At 41.7% G+C, this 17,070-nt stretch overlaps 1 protein-coding gene across 2 annotated transcripts in view; it reads right to left on the bottom strand.

The window, feature by feature from the left end:
• naaladl2 (N-acetylated alpha-linked acidic dipeptidase like 2) overlaps window positions 1–17,070 on the bottom strand; it is a 482,128-nt gene that overhangs the window by 246,760 nt on the left and 218,298 nt on the right. For both annotated transcript variants that reach the window (XM_080429707.1, XM_080429708.1), the window contains exons 6-7: window positions 11,863–12,136; window positions 3,278–3,397 (exon numbers count right to left, since the gene is read on the bottom strand). In XM_080429707.1, the coding sequence (XP_080285833.1) occupies window positions 3,278–3,397; window positions 11,863–12,136 (394 nt within the window). The remainder of the gene's footprint in view (window positions 1–3,277; window positions 3,398–11,862; window positions 12,137–17,070) is intronic.

The raw sequence follows: 17,070 nt of genomic DNA, 5'->3' as shown, positions 1-17,070 counted from the left end.
AAAAAATATATATATATATATTGATTTCACGTAGATTTACGGTTTTGGCACTCATAGTAACTTTTTGCAAAACCGTAGATTTTCGGTTTTGACACCCAAGGTGTTAACTTCCGCATTTTCCAAAACAACTTTTTTTTTAAATTTTTTTATTTACGAAGTCCCAATGTGCCACAATGCGTTGGGAGCTTATAGATCATCACACGTATAGTACAAAGGGCCTCTTAAGGGGTTAACCCATACACTGACACCGTTGACAGCGGAGGCAGCCATGCAAGGCAGCAATCTACTCGTCCAGCTCAAGGACACTTCAAACATGGCGTTTGGAGTGGCAGGGATGGGAGCTAGGAACCTTCCCATTCCCAGACAAGCACTCTAGTGTCCTGAGCCGCCGCTGCCCAGAGGGGTCGGCTATAGGAGGACTTGTCTGTTGATGACATGGTGAAGAACAGTCTCAAAGCCCTCTTGTTTCTAGCTCCAGGAGACACCTGTTGAGGTTGATAGAGTATCTAAATGTCACGCTGATAAGAAGCTACAGAACTGACCGTGTCGGGAGAACAGTAACGATCAATCATGCGCGAGGAAAACACTAATTACTATGCCGGGGGAAAAGTGTGATGGAATAACAGGCTCGTACTCCTCACGTTTCCATCTATCAAATTAGAGGGCATAGGGAGAATATAACGGACTGTCTGTCGGCCTTCATAGCTATGGGCTAACGTGAGGTGAAACATGAAGTGTGTTTGTTGGTGTATGCGTGTGTGTGTGTGTGTGTGTGTGTGTGTGTGTGTGTGTGTGTGTGTGTGTGTGTGTGTGTGTGTGTGTGTGTGTGTGTGTGCACGCACGTGGGTGCGTATGTGCATGCCAGTGTACGAGAAAGATTCAGTGAGTATTCTGTGTGTATGTACAGTATATTTTTGCTTGTTTGTGTATGTTCATAAATGTCTGTGTGTGTGTGTGTGTGTGTGTGTGTGTGTGTGTGTGTGTGTGTGTGTGTGTGATAACATTCAGTCAGTATGTGTGACATTAGTCCTGCAGTCACCTTCACAAACGCACGCATGCACACATGTGTGTGCACGCACACACACACAGATCAACATCAATAAACACAGCAGGCACATCAATCTATACTGTAGTAGCTATTCCACTAAGATATAATGAACTTTAATCATGCCTGCCCTGGACACACACACGCATGTGCTCGTACACACACACACACACACACACACACACACACACACACACACACACACACACACACACACACACACACACACACACACACACACACACACACACACACACACACACTTCAATAGTAGGCTGTGTGTGTTGAATGACTGAATATGATTTTTTCATTATCATCCACTTAGTGCTAATCTCTGTTGACTCTACTGAGTTGTTGGGATCAATGGCGTGGTCATGAGCCATTTAATTCTCTACAGGAAATGAAGATAGATGAGCTGCTGCTTTGCATTCCTTGTTGATCCTTCCGTCTTCTGGTGTCACAGACGTGTGAGCGACGACCTAACAGCAACGACGTTGGCCTGACGGTCAGAACGAGCTTCAGCCACTTAATCCATTCAATCCGAGAACGCAACTGTGTCATTTTTAGATCTCTTTTGGCGATTCAAAAAATAGCAGATATACAAGCTCATAGCGCAGCTATGAGCTTGTAGATATGCAATTTTTTTATATCGTGATTTTTTTTTGCAAATCTTTCAATTATATATATTTTTAAAGCGAACACTGCCAGTATAAGGCCACAGCAGTACCTCCACTATACAAAAAATAACTACTTCCCTGTAATTTTATAACATAAGTCAATGGGGCTCTGGTCGAGTTGAAACCTTGAAATTATAGGCTGAAACGTTCGCCTATAATGACTTCTCCAAAGTGGTTAAAGTGCAGGCTATACGGGCATCACCCCACTGTTGGCTCTGGCTTTTTCTGAAAACATATTCATCTGTGATTTGTAAAAGCTGGTTTGAGCAAGTTGTAGAACCGATTTCATTTTAAGTTCGAGGGGGAAATATGAATCTATGGGAACTAATAGGCCTTAAAAAAAGATATGACCAAATACATTTCACCTCAAGCCTGGTCAAACGAGGAGAAAGACTGGATTCTTGTTTGGCATGTGAGCTTTAATGCAGAACAACAGATAAGACCTGCACTGGTATTGTTACATTGCTCAAACAAACACTTTTTTACTACAGAAGAGGCAGCAACCCCTGTGTCGGTGATGTAACTGAAAAAAAAAACTATTTTTAAAAAGAAGATGGAAAAGATGAAAACGGGAGCACGGCAAGGTGGAAAATGAAGAAGATCTAATAACTGAATCTCCGAATCAACTGATAACACTATTTCAAGTAAAAGCATTGGAGAAAAGGCACTGAATAAATCTTCAAACTGCATAGCCGTAGATGCAGGGGTAAGTAATCATAGATTTATGGCCATAACAGTAGATAAAAGATTACGGATTCATGTCTAACCATGGAGGCCCTGTTCACGCGCCATATTAAAATCTCAGTGCAGATGGAAGATTAAGACTCTGTCTAGATATGGCACAGAGACACAAAGAACAGCTATATTAAAGCGTTGAGGAGGATTGGAAACTCACTTTTCCATCCTACCTTTTATGTGAAAATCCTTTTTTCCAATCTTTGCTGAGCATATTTACCCTAGAAGTTTAATGTTCCCCTCGCTCCTCATCTCGACACAATCCACCTGCATATTCTCTCTGCTGTGAGCATGATAGGTTCAAGAGCCATTTTGGGTCGTGGAGGCGTTTTTATGTTTTTACAACAATAATAATAATAATAATAATAATAATAATAATAATAGTACAAGTCAAACATTCCCTCAAAATAGTGAACATAGATGTACAAGCTGAAATTGTAGCTTGTATTTTCCACAATTTGTAAAATACATGTAATAATAATGAATAAATTGATTTTTATAGCGCTTTTCCAGTGCTCAAAGCGCTTCTACAATGGTTCATTCATTCATAAAGGGGGGGGGGGACATTGGGAGGTGAGCCATGTAGGGCTTGAGTGATTAATTCATAATGTATTTTTGGATACCGGGGAGACAAGGGAGTGACCGCAACACACACACACACACACACACACACACACACACACACACACACACACACACACACACACACACACACACACACACACACACACACACACACACACACACACACACACACACACACACACACACACACACACACACACACACACACACACACACACTTTTGCTTGAGTCTCACCTTGTAGAGTAAAGGGGCTTGCCCCAGCTTGACTAAGGCAATCTGACCGGTGAGGTTGACGCTCTCGCTGGCTCTTCTCAGGTCATCCACGCTGCCATACTGGACATCCACCACCTCCTCCTGGCATGGGAAAACAGTGCAGGGGGTGAGGGTGAGAGGAGATTGCATTAACAACACATTTGGTAGAGTGACACGTTGGAAATTGAAGCAGAATTGCAATCACGAACGTAATCCTCTAGTAGATTTGAGAGCAGCAACAGTAGCTATTTTGTAGTGTGTGTGCGTGTGTGTGTGTTCGCGTGTGCGTGTGTGTGCGTGTGCGAGAGAGAGAGACCCCAAGAGGGGGGGGGGGGGGGGGGGGGGAGAGAGAGAGAGAGAGAGAGAGAGAGAGAGAGAGAGAGAGAGAGAGAGAGAGAGAGAGAGAGAGAGAGAGAGAGAATGCCTTTATGCTGTATATAAATAACTAATATCTATAACAATTCAAGGTCAAGTGTAGTGGTCGTTTTAGGGGTTTTGAGCAGTGAACAGGGCTGTACTGTAAATGTGATGGGGTAAGAACAGGTATGATATAAAATTCAGGAAGAAGTAGGAAATAAGTCATAGACCAAAGCAATGCAATATAGATAAAATACGTTTTTGCAACTGCAAAAAGCAACTATAATGTGAGTGGGTGTGTGCGCCCGCGTATTTTTGTGTGCGTGCCTGTGTCTCATCGTCTTGCGTAAAGTGACCTAGAAGTTGTTGAGGAAAGTCAAAGCACTACTTTTTGAGTGGGTCTCTCTCTCTCTCTCTCTCTCACTGCATCACCTGGGCCTGATTCATTTTTCATGTGGCCTGGGGGCGAGTGTAACACGATGCTGCAGTGGGGCGAGAGAGAATGTGAGAGAGAGAATAGGGGGAGAGAGAGAGAGAGAGAGAGAGAGAGAGAGAGAGAGCACATCTTGTTTTCATCAGGGGAGAATAGCTGAGGAGAGGAGAGAGAGATTTATCGCCCCTGCCTGCATTTGCATCATAAAAGTCCTCCATTTAAACTGCAGCCCATGGAACAGAACAAGACGCAGCAAATTGAAATACAGAAGGATTTCCTATAGCGCTGAGACTGGCCTGGACGGACAATACCCCCCCCCCCTCTCTCATACGTACATACACACAGAACCCTTTTTTTTTGCACCCTTCCTCAGCTCTAATTTCATCTTGGCGAGGTAATGAAATTAACGATGTAAACTGGCTGAAGTTTGAGGCACACTGAGCATCTCTCTTCTGTTGGGGAGATTAATTTGAGCCTAGTGGAAATTCCATGAGAGAGCGAGAGGGGCATGATAAAAAAGAGGAATAAGGGAACGAGAGAAGGAGAGATAAAGAGAGGGAGGGATGCGTGGGGAAAACTGAAGAGAAGGAGGGATAAAAGCGAGGACGTGTGAGACAGGAAGGGAAGAAGAGAAGAGCCAGAGGGACTGATGTCACCCTCTCTCTCGGAGGGAGACAGTGAGACATGATGACAGACAGTGGTGTAAAGTAACTAAGTACATTTACTCAAGTACTGTACTTAAGCACAATGTTGAGGTACTTTTACTTTACTGGAGTATTTCCAATTTTCAGTACTTTTACTTCTACTCCACTACATCTCAGAGGCAAATATTATACTTTTACTCCACAACAATTATTTGAAAACTTTAGTTACTAGTTCCTTTGCAGATTTTGATTATTATTACAAAACATACTGTACATTACCCACTTCAGCCCTATATACATTTTGGCCATTTGAAAATAGCCGATCTACAAGCTCACAATGCGTCGCAATGCGACACATTGTGAGCTTGTAGATCTGCTATTTTCAGATGATTTTTATACATTTGAAAATTTGTATTGGGACATTCTGCATAATGAGTACTTTTACTTTTGGTACTTTAAGTACATTTTGATACCAATACTTTTGTACTTTTACTTGTAACGGAGTACTTCTACATTGCAGTATTGATACTTTTACTTAAACATGTGGGTACTTTTTCCATCACTGGGAAGAAGGGAATGAGAGAAGGAGAGATAAAGAGAGGGAGGGATGTGTGGAGAAAACTGAAGAGAAGGAGGAATAAAAGCGAGGGCGTGAGACAGGAAGGGAAGAAGAGAAGAGCGAGGGGGACTGATGTCACCCTCTCTCTCTGACGGAGAGGCATGATGACAGACACAAATGAAGAGAGGAGAATAGTGCGAGGGAGGAGACGGAGACAGCGGGGCCATTCAGTGATCCTCCAAAATGGCTGATTGAAGGATGCTAAAACGCACAGAATAATTCACTATTATCATGTCAAGGGGCTTGAGTGCCTTTTCAATCAGAGCCCTGCCATTACTGCATGTTAGATGACAGGAAGTGCACCACGTGACCCGGCGTCATGCCGTTCAAGGAGGCTCTTTCGATACAGCGCAGCACAAAGAACAGACCGCTCGCAGCTCAGAGTAATCACAGTGATTGAATGCAGCTTTTGGTAACACAAATATTTTGAGTATAAGCTTACTTCTTAACATCAGTAACTTCAGTTGAGGACTCATGATACTCGACTATATATACATACATACTGTACACACACACACACACACACACACACACACACACACACACACACACACACACACACACACACACACACACACACACACACACACACACACACACACACACACACACACACACACACACACACACACACACACACACAAATGCAATTTTAAACGTGTTAATACGTTATTTTGACTTACTTTATGGGGGGAAACGTGTTATTTGACATTTATTTGAGTAGCATCCACACACGTTACATAATACTGTAAAAGTGCTCATGAGAGAAGCACCTGGGTTTTTCTGTGCCTGAGTGGTTTCTCCCCACAGTCTATCCTCTGAAGGCCCAAAAGTGAGCATTTCAAAATCATCCCTGAATTTTTTTAATGTCACGATGTTGGGTCAACATAATGCTGTAAAGGCTGAGTTTGTTTACCTCTCCATCTCTCTGGATTTGCACTGAACTGAATGGCGAGCCGTCTCTCTGTCAATTAGCATTAGACTAGCTTAGCTGTGATTTAGAACGGTTTCAGGTAAACCAATGCTTTCATGGGTTTAGCACGCGCAGCTGCATGCTAATTATACTCGACTGCTCTGTCAAAACAAGCACATGGGTTCAGCTGGATTGCAGCAAAACTACACCTGAACGAGATATACTTTTCATTCCTATGCTCTGAAACCCTCTGAAACACATTATTTGCTTGCGCTGCAACAGGTTTTCCGCTGCATTGAGCAAATTGGCATCCACTGACAGCGCAGAGAGCTCCGTGGAGAGCTCAACGCATGCCACAGTCAAAGTTCAACCTTGCTGAACTTTCAATTGGAAATACTCCAGTAAAGTTAAAGTACCTACAATTTTTTACGTAAGTACATTAGTTGAGTAAATGTACTTAGTTACTTTACACCACTGCTGGCACGGAACCGAAACTGCAGCCACGGTAAACCCACGCCCATAGGACCAGGAGGGATGGCCATTTTCATATACCACATCCACCTCTTAACACATTTTATGTATGATTTGTAGACTGTATCTAAATAAACGTAACACAATGGAGGAAAAACTCATTGTGAATCATGGATGCATTAAAAGTCTGAATTACTTGAATTATTTGACACGTTTTCTTTCATATTGAGACATCAAAAGGAAAACACTACTGCACTGTATGTTGGAAACACGTTTCCACCCAAGCAGGTACAGTATGTCAGGTTTGTTTTAACAGCTTGTAGGTCAGCAATGTGTGCAGTGATAAACATAGCCCAACATACCTATTAAAGTTTCTTTAAAATAACCACCCCAGACCATGGAGTGTGGGAGGTATAGCAGTTTAGCAGATATACAGTAGCTATTTCCCTTTCATACAGTAACTTTATTTAAAAGTTCACACACACAGTATATTTGTCCGTGGATTAGATCCATAACTGAATATTAGATTCCTGTCTGGTTGATTGGTGTTTAGCATTTCCCAATACAGTATGAGTTAGTTCATAATGTTGTGAGTTTGACTGGGCTTTGAACTCAGCCATGGAGTGTGGTCTGTCTGTCAGCGAGTGGATTCTGGGACTCACTGGGCACACGGACAATGTTAATGACCCTTTGATTTCCCCTAACTGTTTGTTATGTTTAAAGTTCAGTCTGTGTCACTTGTTATGCACGCTCATAGAAGGAGCAAACACAGACCGGAGCTGTCAAGTCAAGGAGAGGACGCCGACCGTCAACAGAATGCAGCGCCAGCACAAAGCAGCACAGAGCCATGAGAAGCTGGTAAGGGACTCTTTAAAGTTTATATCAGTGTTTATGCCAAGATAATATATTTGAGTACAGTTTGCTAGTGCAGGGATTATACGAGTTTAGGTTGTAACACGACTACGTTTACACGTCAATCTGTAACGCCCGAAGCCCTAGACATTAAAACACAAGCCCTAAATTTTTTTTATTGAACTTGGGTTATGGATTGACATGTAACAATATTTAACTTATTCACTGCCATTCACTAAATGGCCCACAAAGCCCACACTGCTTTCAGAATATTTCCCTAATATTTTAACAGGGAAGTGAATGGAGCAGTAAATCTTTGGATCGCGTTATCTAATGGTTCTTTGTGAAAAATGGGGGAAAAAAATATATACTTTTTTTTTTATTTTATTTTTTAATGCCTTAGAAACAATATTATAACATGAACATTTTTGTAAAATAACCTTCAAAACCATATAATTCTAACTCAAGTCAGACAATTAAACTGGTAAATGTTGCATGGACTAATAGACAGGTCATCATTTATAGACTTTATTTACACAAAATTCAAGCTATTTAGGCAAAAGCATGTATATCCGGTAAGATCCTGAGGTATTGTAATGCTGTTCGGCTAAATAGCTAAGAGCACACACTCTTGTGGAACTATTTTTTTAGGACTTACCCAGTAAAAGGTTTAACAATTTGTTATGCTATTATCTATTGTAATACTCCACCAGTTATTGTTAATTTGTATTGTAAGTGTCATACTCTAGGTCAGGCTTGGGTGACACTGCCAAGAGATACCAGATGAAAGAGAAGAAAAAGAAGAAAAACAGGTGGCTTGTGACAAAGTGGTTGTGTAAGGTGGTGCGTAAGACAGATTGTGAATGGGGAGAGGGGGATTAACCAACCGATATTCACCCTGAAGCCACATTACCCTCCATTATCTGCATAAATACAATAACATAATATTAAAAAATGTGCGCTCCAGGGTTCATGGGGTCAAGCCAATTCTGATTCAAAACATGAGAATATATACCAGCCTAATGAATTCACAGACTTCATGCGTGCATCATGCATTGTTTGCGTGTTTGTGTGTCTAGCCTTATAGCCCCAGAAGAGAATATAGTCCCCACAAGACCAGTGAAACCGTAGCGGGGACCTATTAGCCCTCAATACTTCGCCTGAAACACCAGCCATCCATCACCAATGCCATATATAATTGTCTAAAAGCCATGTTTAGATACGGCAATCCAACGCTTAACCCATTCAGACCGGGAACGCATCTGTGTGTCATTTTTAGATTTCTTTGGGCAATTAAAAAATAGCAGATATACAAGCTCATAGCGCGGCACCGAGTGCCGCGCTACGAGCTTGTAGATCTGCTATTTTTTTTTTTTTTTTTTTTTTTATGTGTGCAAATCTTTGAATATATACATTTTTAACTCAAATCTTTGCTTCTGGGGGGTCCCTGGAACAACATATTTTGAGATGGGGGGTCAAATACATTTGGGGGGTCCTTGACATGAAAAAGTTTGAGAACCACCACTGATATTACAGCAACATAAGTTTTTTCAAAAACCTGTTAGGATTTAGAAGACATTTGTAGAACCCCCAGAAGCAAAGATTTGAGTTAAAACATATTTTTTTTAAATAGCAGATCTACAAGCTCATAGCGCGGCACAGAGTGCCGCGCTATGAGCTTGTAGATCTGCTATTTTTGAATAGCCCAAATAAATCTCAAAATGACACACAAGATGCGTTCCCGGTCTTTAATGGGTTAATTCAAGTCAGCGCACAGGAACAGAGCTCGGAAATAATCCGGTGATGGATGACTGTGATCCTCCTTGGGGTAGACTCAGACCGAACGGACAGATGAATGGATAGAGAGCAACAAAAAAAAAAGCATGGAGGAGGAGAGAGAGAAAAAAAAAAGGAGGAGGAGGAGAAACTTGGTATTCAGAGAACCGTCCCAACTTTTTCATCTGCCCTGAGGCCAGCCACGGGGCTCTGGGGAATAACAAGCATCTCCTTCACAGCCCCCCCCCGCCAATGCTCTGTTCCTGGGATGCTAGAGAAGTATAAAAACCTCTCTAAAAATAGTACGGCGGTATTTCTTTAGTGTATGTGTGTGTGTATCTTGGGGTTGTCTAGTTAACTAGTGTGGGCCCGACTACATGCATAATGACTGCCATTAACCTTCACACTTCCTGAAGGATGGTTGAAAAGGCTCGCAATGCATCTAGCATGACGCAAATATCTTGCTATTGGATTTTTTTCCCCCCCGCTTCCCGCCTTGAGCTCTTTTGGTGCTCCGTTAAAAACCGGGGAATCTTGACACTATCTAAGATCGTAATATGCACACTTTATCTTTTTGTCTCTAGGTAATGACTAGAGGCGGGTCTACCGACTAAAGTTCTATTTCTACTCTATTTATATAAGAATGATCCTCTTGAGTATGACCTATTTAGAAATACAAAAAAAAATAATAAGCATACAGTACTCCACAGCACAGCGCTAGAATGAATATTACGTAATGTAAACAGACCTTTCTTCTTAATATTAAAAGGACCATACCAGTGGCCTGACATGTTTAGCCCATTTACTGCAACTCACAGTATGTACTTGACATTATTGACGACGCTTCTCTGAAGCACAGAATGCTTTCTTTTTCATTATTCATGTAAGTTCTGTAACATTTTAATGTACGAAGCCGTGAAGCTGGTGTAACCTTGCGTCTCTATTTTGGGCATGTCATTATAAGTAAACAAATGTAGCAAAAATAGCACAAAAAATAATATATATATATATAGAGTCCTATTATATATTCATCACAAAGTACAGGGCTTGGGTGGTTAATACAGTACCTACATGAAACTACAACTTATTTTCTTTTTAGTATTATGTAAATGTATTTTGAGAGACAAATTGCATTATTTATGCAAGAATGGTGTACTACAGTCTCTCAGTTACACATTCTATGTTTTCTATTTTATGGTTCATCATCCAACATCAAAGCAACCACTACCCTCTCTTCTTGTAAAAAATGTGCCCAAAACCCACCTCTTCAGACTTGCCTTCCCCACCATTTCCACTATTATTATTATTATTATTATTATTATTATTATTATATTATTGTTAGACACCATAGAAGGTGACATACTGTGTCAGTTCAGGCCTAGCGGCCACGCCACAACCTGTTGAGGATCTAAGGACTGAGACGCCTGTGCACCTTGAACTGTGGGTGGGACGGTAACATTTAACAGCATGCAACCTTTAGCATGTGGCCTTTTTCTGATGAACCTCACTTGCCCCACTAGCTGGGGGGCAAGACTGAGTCAATGGCAGTATTAGGTGTATGAGGAGAGGGTGAAGGTAGTGAAAGAGGAAATGGAACAGGAGGGGCAAGGGGAGGATGAGGGTAAAAGATTTAGGGAGAAGTTGATTTGAAAAGGAAGCGCAAGGAACCTCTTTTATAATAAATCTCTATCTCTTTTTTAACTCTGCACTCCTACAGTTCTCTTTCTCTATAACATGCTCTATTTTATAAATAAATGCAATGTTTCATAGAATTCTTCTAAATTTCATTTTTGATTAAACTTGATTTCCCCTTAAAAATATAAAAAAATAAATAAAACAAAAATGTATTAGCAATTAGCAATTAGCAATTGTCAACTAACAACTGATTAAAGTGCTTAGTGAATGAATCTCTGAAGAACGTGCAAACGTATAAATACATTGGTGCACTCTTCTGAGCTAAACCAACACTGAGGATTTGACGGTGAACTTTGTGACGTCACCGTCTGACAACGACCACCGTTAATGTCGCCCTATACTTCGTTTTCCATTCCAGCGCCCATGAACACGCATTACTTTGGATTCCAGTCCAGTTGCAGCCTAATGGTCAGATATCATTGCAGCTTTTTTTTTAAAAGCACATAACATCTTCAAAATTCACGCCTGAGGTAGTAACGCATTTAATTGCCAAAGAACAAAAATGCGAAGCTCTCTTAGGCTTATGTTAACCAGAGACTTTATTTTCTGTATAAATCGAAAGCAATGAAACGTAGCGAGGGAACCCACTGTTAGGTCAATTTCGGGTTTTAAAGACTGCAAACTGTAGCATTGTACAAGGCAAGAAGGGAGAGGTGCAAGCTTTGGCCCTTGCTAGAGACCCTTAATTGACCTAACATTTTAAGTGTTTAACGATTAGATTTTTTTTCCCCACCCAAATTAGCATATGCCCTGGAGAAACTTGACATTTTGATTGTTAGTGAAAAGGCCAACACTGGCTAATCGTACCTGGAGACTTCCCACAGCGGAGTAAGCTGCATACGAGAACTGCAGGTCAGGTGTCTGAGCTTGACCTTGACCTTGCTGGTCACATGGTATCCCGTTGGAAAGGAAACATTGGCCGGTGAACACGTCCGTTATGGTGTTGGGGGCGGGACCGGGCAGACTGAGCAGAACCGTGTGATTGGATAGATGGACATCGGTCAACCCAAGACCCACCCATTGCCTGTAGAGGTACCGGGCCCTGGCTTCTTCGCCGTCGTCTGATTGGCTGTCAAATGACCTAGAGAGAGGGATAGAGGCTTGTCACAGGTGGGTAAAAATGATCATATCAGATCATCAATCAGATTTTAAGATTACAAGGATTTCCTTTCTGATATTGTAGTGATATGTTGACATCGATGATTATTTACATTTCAAGGCTTTCACACATTTCAACTGCATAATGATATTCCTGACAATAATGTTATAAATAATGAAGAATGTTAAACAAATCTTGGAAAGAATATACAATCAAGCATAGGAATCAAGGCACAATTTTGACCTTTAACTGCCTCAAGGGACAAAGTTACACATTTTCAATGTAATCAAATACATAAATAAATACATACAGATTTGCTCAGCCCTCGTGGGCTTATAATACACTATTTATTTAATTAAAAATAAACGTAGGCCTACGAAACACAAACACATGCACACACACACACACACACACACCCACACCCATACGCGCACGTGCACATTGGAGCTGTCTGTTGTTCCCTTTGCCCTAATTAGATGAGCTGGGAACTGTTCATGGTTTATTTGACGATAAGGGTTTACTCTCTTCATTGTTTTGACTCTGGAAGGATGTGACTCAAATGTGCATGCGTACATGCAGGTGTGTGTGTGTGTGTGTGTGTGTGTGTGTGTGTGTGTGTGTGTGTGTGTGTGTGTGTGTGTGTGTGTGTGTGTGTGTGTGTGTGTGTGTGTGTGTGTGTGTGTGTGTGCGCGCGTAAACTCTTACATTCTTCCGATCACTCAAAGCACTTGAGACTGTCGGCCCCACATTCATCCATTCAGCCAACCAAGCAAAGGCCCTCAACCTGCAGGTACTGTAGGGGTTCAATGTCTTGCTCAAGCACATTTAAGACATGATGCCAGGAGGAGCTTCCAATCTCCAACTACCTGAGCCAGTCTAACTCTTGAGCCACTGCTGTCCCAGTGTGTGTGTGTGTGTGTGTGTGTGTGTGTGTGTGTGTGTGTGTGTGTGTGTGTGTGTGTGTGTGTGTGTGTGTGTGTGTGTGTGTGTGTGTGTGTGTGTGTGTGTGTGACATCTATATCAGTCTCAGCAGCAGATGGCCCAAACACACACTTCCACTCTCCAGTCGCTCCCCGGGAGCAACAGCAGGAGGCTGTCTGCGAGTGTCTATGAGGGCGAGTGGTGTGTCTGTCTGTATCTGTGTGTTTATGCTTGAGTGTGTATGTGACCATAACACACAGAGAGTGTGTGTGTGTGTGTGTGTGTGTGTGTGTGTGTGTGTGTGTGTGTGTGTGTGTGTGTGTGTGTGTGTGTGTGTGTGTGTGTGTGTGTGTGTGTGTGTGCACTGAGACCTTCATCTATAAGCCAAGCTGTTGGGGGTACTCCCTGTGGTTTGGGGACTGCTGCTCAATTCTGCTGATGCTTCCGTCTCCAATGTGTGTGTGTGTGTGTGTGTGTGTGTGTGTGTGTGTGTGTGTGTGTGTGTGTGTGTGTGTGTGTGTGTGTGTGTGTGTGTGCACCTTCTATGTGTCTGTTTAAACTATTATGTACACTGTATATGGGTGTGCGCATGTCTGTGAATATTGTATTAGGCTTTGATCATCATTCAAAAGAAGGGATGAAGAATGATGGTCTTCACTCTTTTTCATTTCCATATAGCCATGGTTTTTAAATATTTGTATGACCCAAATATTTATTATAGCCCCATTAGCATACTATATAAATCAATGTATTCATATAGCACGTTTACAACAGCCGAGCTGACCAACATACTGTACGTGGTTAAAACTAAAACTATTCAAAGCATCAAAGCAAATGGAAAACATCAAAACAATTCAACAAAAACAACTCAAAGCATCAAAAACAAAAGAGAAACATCAATGGGAAATATGCATTAACACGTAGCAAAAGGTGCAAAGGTCAAAACAAATGAGGTAAATTCAAATGCAGTTAAAAGCCAGGGAGAACAGATGGATTTTAAGAACAGCTCATATAACCCACTGAAGTCATATTTTGTTTGCCGTTGCCGTCAGGCAGAAACCTCTCATCTCTAAATGTTGTAGATCTGCTGTCAAGGACCCCCAAATGATATGTATGATATGTGGTGTAACTCCAACATACATGCAATGTACATTTGTTGTTTGAGTTAGCAATTGTATTGATCTAATAGATCGGGTAGATGAAGGTTCTTATTGGATGTGTTGGTTATCGAAAGATTTGAGTGTATGATAAGTAGCCTACTGACACTTCCCAATACCATACTTTTGCTATACAGTAACTGTTAGAAGGCAAGAAATGCATTATTTTCAAAGATGTGGGATTGTGGCCGTGTTATGCCCTTTTCTTCTGGGTACCTGTCATGGGTGACTTGTTTACAACAACATATGGGTTTGCCAAATGGGTGTATATTTGACATTTGTAATTTTATTGAATTTCTACAGGGCAATTAGTGTTTTCATTGTTTTTACACTGTTGCTAAGGAGTGGTAGGTCCTTGAACGATATTTTATGGTATTCCGTTTGTTCTTCATTATATCCTTATAAATCCATATATTGTAGTTGGTTGGCTAGGTAATCGTGCCAGTATCCTGTACAGTACATGAATGAGATATTGATATTCTATGTAATGGGACTCACATGGATCAATGTCCATTCAAAAATGACAGCAGACATTTAAACGAGGGAAATTGAAGAGCATATACACTTCCCACTGTGACATGATGCTCATGTCTGTTATTCACCAATACAGCAGCTACTGTATATTCCCATCCATGTTACATGGAAATGGTGTGCATTTCAAGTTATAATATGATTCCCTTTGGTGGGACTTCACAACAGCTACAGTAGGTGAGTTGAGAGGGCATGCTATCTCTTGGCAAGCAGCTGTCTTGACTCATGAGAGGCTCTCGTTGCATCAATAACTCAATCCTAAAGGTTCGTACTCGACAAAATCTCTCTATCTGGGCCTTCCTTTGCCAGAGGTGTTTCTCAGCTCCTGGTACATGCTTTATTCATTTCCTGCCTTGCCTACTGCAACTTCCTCCAAGCCAGACACCCCCCCCCAAACACAATGTCATCTACATCCACCAGTCATCCAGGGTGCAGCTGCAGCAGCCCACCTAGTCGTTATCTTCAGAAAGGTACTGGGCCTCGTTGCCTCAGGTTTGGGGTCCTGGCCTATGTGTGCAAAGCTTATGCTTTGTCTGTGCTTTCTGTCAAGCCTGGACAGTTAATCCTTCCTTCAGTGTGACAACCTGGTCACTGCTGTACCGTTCACTGTCCTCCCTTCTGGCTGCCCAGTGGTGGAATTACCTTTCTGCTGTTAGAACTCACTCACTCTCTCTCTCTCTATCTGTGTCTGTTTGTCTGTCTGTGTGCAGCCAATGCTGCCACAAACCCCCCGCAATTAGGCAATGCCCATTTTTCCCTAAGTAGATTTCCCACCATTTAGCTTTTTCTTCAAAACACACTTCTTGCTACTGCTCCAAAACTTACACAAATCGGAACCGATTTTCTCATGGAGTCATGTGATGATCATGTATCATTCTCATTTTTCCAGTCGGAATTCCATTCCAACTGGCTATTGCCTTTCAAAGTTTACAACAAATCCCCCCCCCCCCCCCCCAAAATCATGAATCATGATCAAGCCTACACATTGCCTGGCTAGGCAAGCCAGCCTGGCAGAAATATGTACTCCATTGACGGTATGGAGTGCCCTTTTCTAGTTTGAAATATGTTTAAAGATGGGGTGACGTGATTTTCAGTGATTTCTTCCCCCCCTAAAACATAATCATCAGGTATTATGGTTATACTAGGAGGAAGATTTTTTTCAAAAAAGTGTACAGAAATGGTTAAAATTATGTTTTTATGTGGACACGCCGCCAGCTCATTAAGTATACCTGGTTCTCACCTTAGCACCTCCTCCACCACCTTAGCACCTCCCACCTGTCCTAGTCCCTCCTCCTCCTCATGCCCACACCTGTTGTGTTATGATAATGAGGGGGAGGGTATATTTTTACTATGTCACAAAAGGGCTGTTTTTCTATTGGCACGTTTGAACCTCAAGGTTTCAGCCTCCAGGTAGAAACTCAAAATAGTCAGAGAAGACATAAAACACCATAAAAACACCACCAGGGGGCTTAATGAAGTTCTACCTCATAGACACATGAAAAACAGAAAAAGTGCAAAACCATGGCACCACCTCACCACAAACAAAAAAGAAAAAAGAAGATATCTTGAAATATCTGTATTCTGTGCCACCTTTGCACACCTGCTGAGAGGCTCTGGCTGTTCTTAAGTGTTTAATATTCAGTCTTTATCTGAAGCCCAGACGACTTTATCTGATGTCTTGGTTAAATACTGTCTACTGAAGCATATCTGCACCACCGAGAATACGAGTCTAACTGTGTTTATCAATAGGCTGTCCAGTTGTAAATATTTCATGAAAGGATTATATATATATACAGTTTCATTTCTGTTTCCTTTCTCGTTTCCATGGACCCTGGACTTTAGCCACTTTAACGATATGCATTTGGCCGCCGACCCCCATCTCAAAATATTTTGTTTTTGGGACCCCCCCCCCCCCCCCCAGAAGCAAATATTTGAGTTAAAAATGTTGTTTCAAAAAATACATATACTCAAAGATTTGCACAAAGTTTCACGATAAAAAAAAAGATCTACGAGCTCATAGCGCGGCACTCGGCTCCGAAATGAGCTGGCTCCGTTATACCCAAACCCGACATGCATATTAATCGTCAAATAACAAAGACTCATTCCAAAATGCGGACCCAAGGACAAAAATAACCTTTTTCTAAAATGGACTCGGGGACAATTAGATTCCCGTGCCCAAGGACAATTCCGAGCCGTTAGTCCTGACCTGATTATACGTCAGTATCAGAGAGATAAATTATAAAGTTATAAAAAGAGATACAAAATTGCGAGATTGTTGGACCTGGTGCACCGTGCTGTGTGGACCAT

The sequence above is a fragment of the Gymnoscopelus braueri genome (genome assembly GCF_963280865.1).
Source record: "Gymnoscopelus braueri genome assembly, chromosome: 6".
NCBI classification, from domain to species: domain Eukaryota; kingdom Metazoa; phylum Chordata; class Actinopteri; order Myctophiformes; family Myctophidae; genus Gymnoscopelus; species Gymnoscopelus braueri.
The sequence above is the reverse complement of the archived record's forward strand: the minus strand, read 5'-3'. Positions and strand labels throughout refer to the sequence as shown.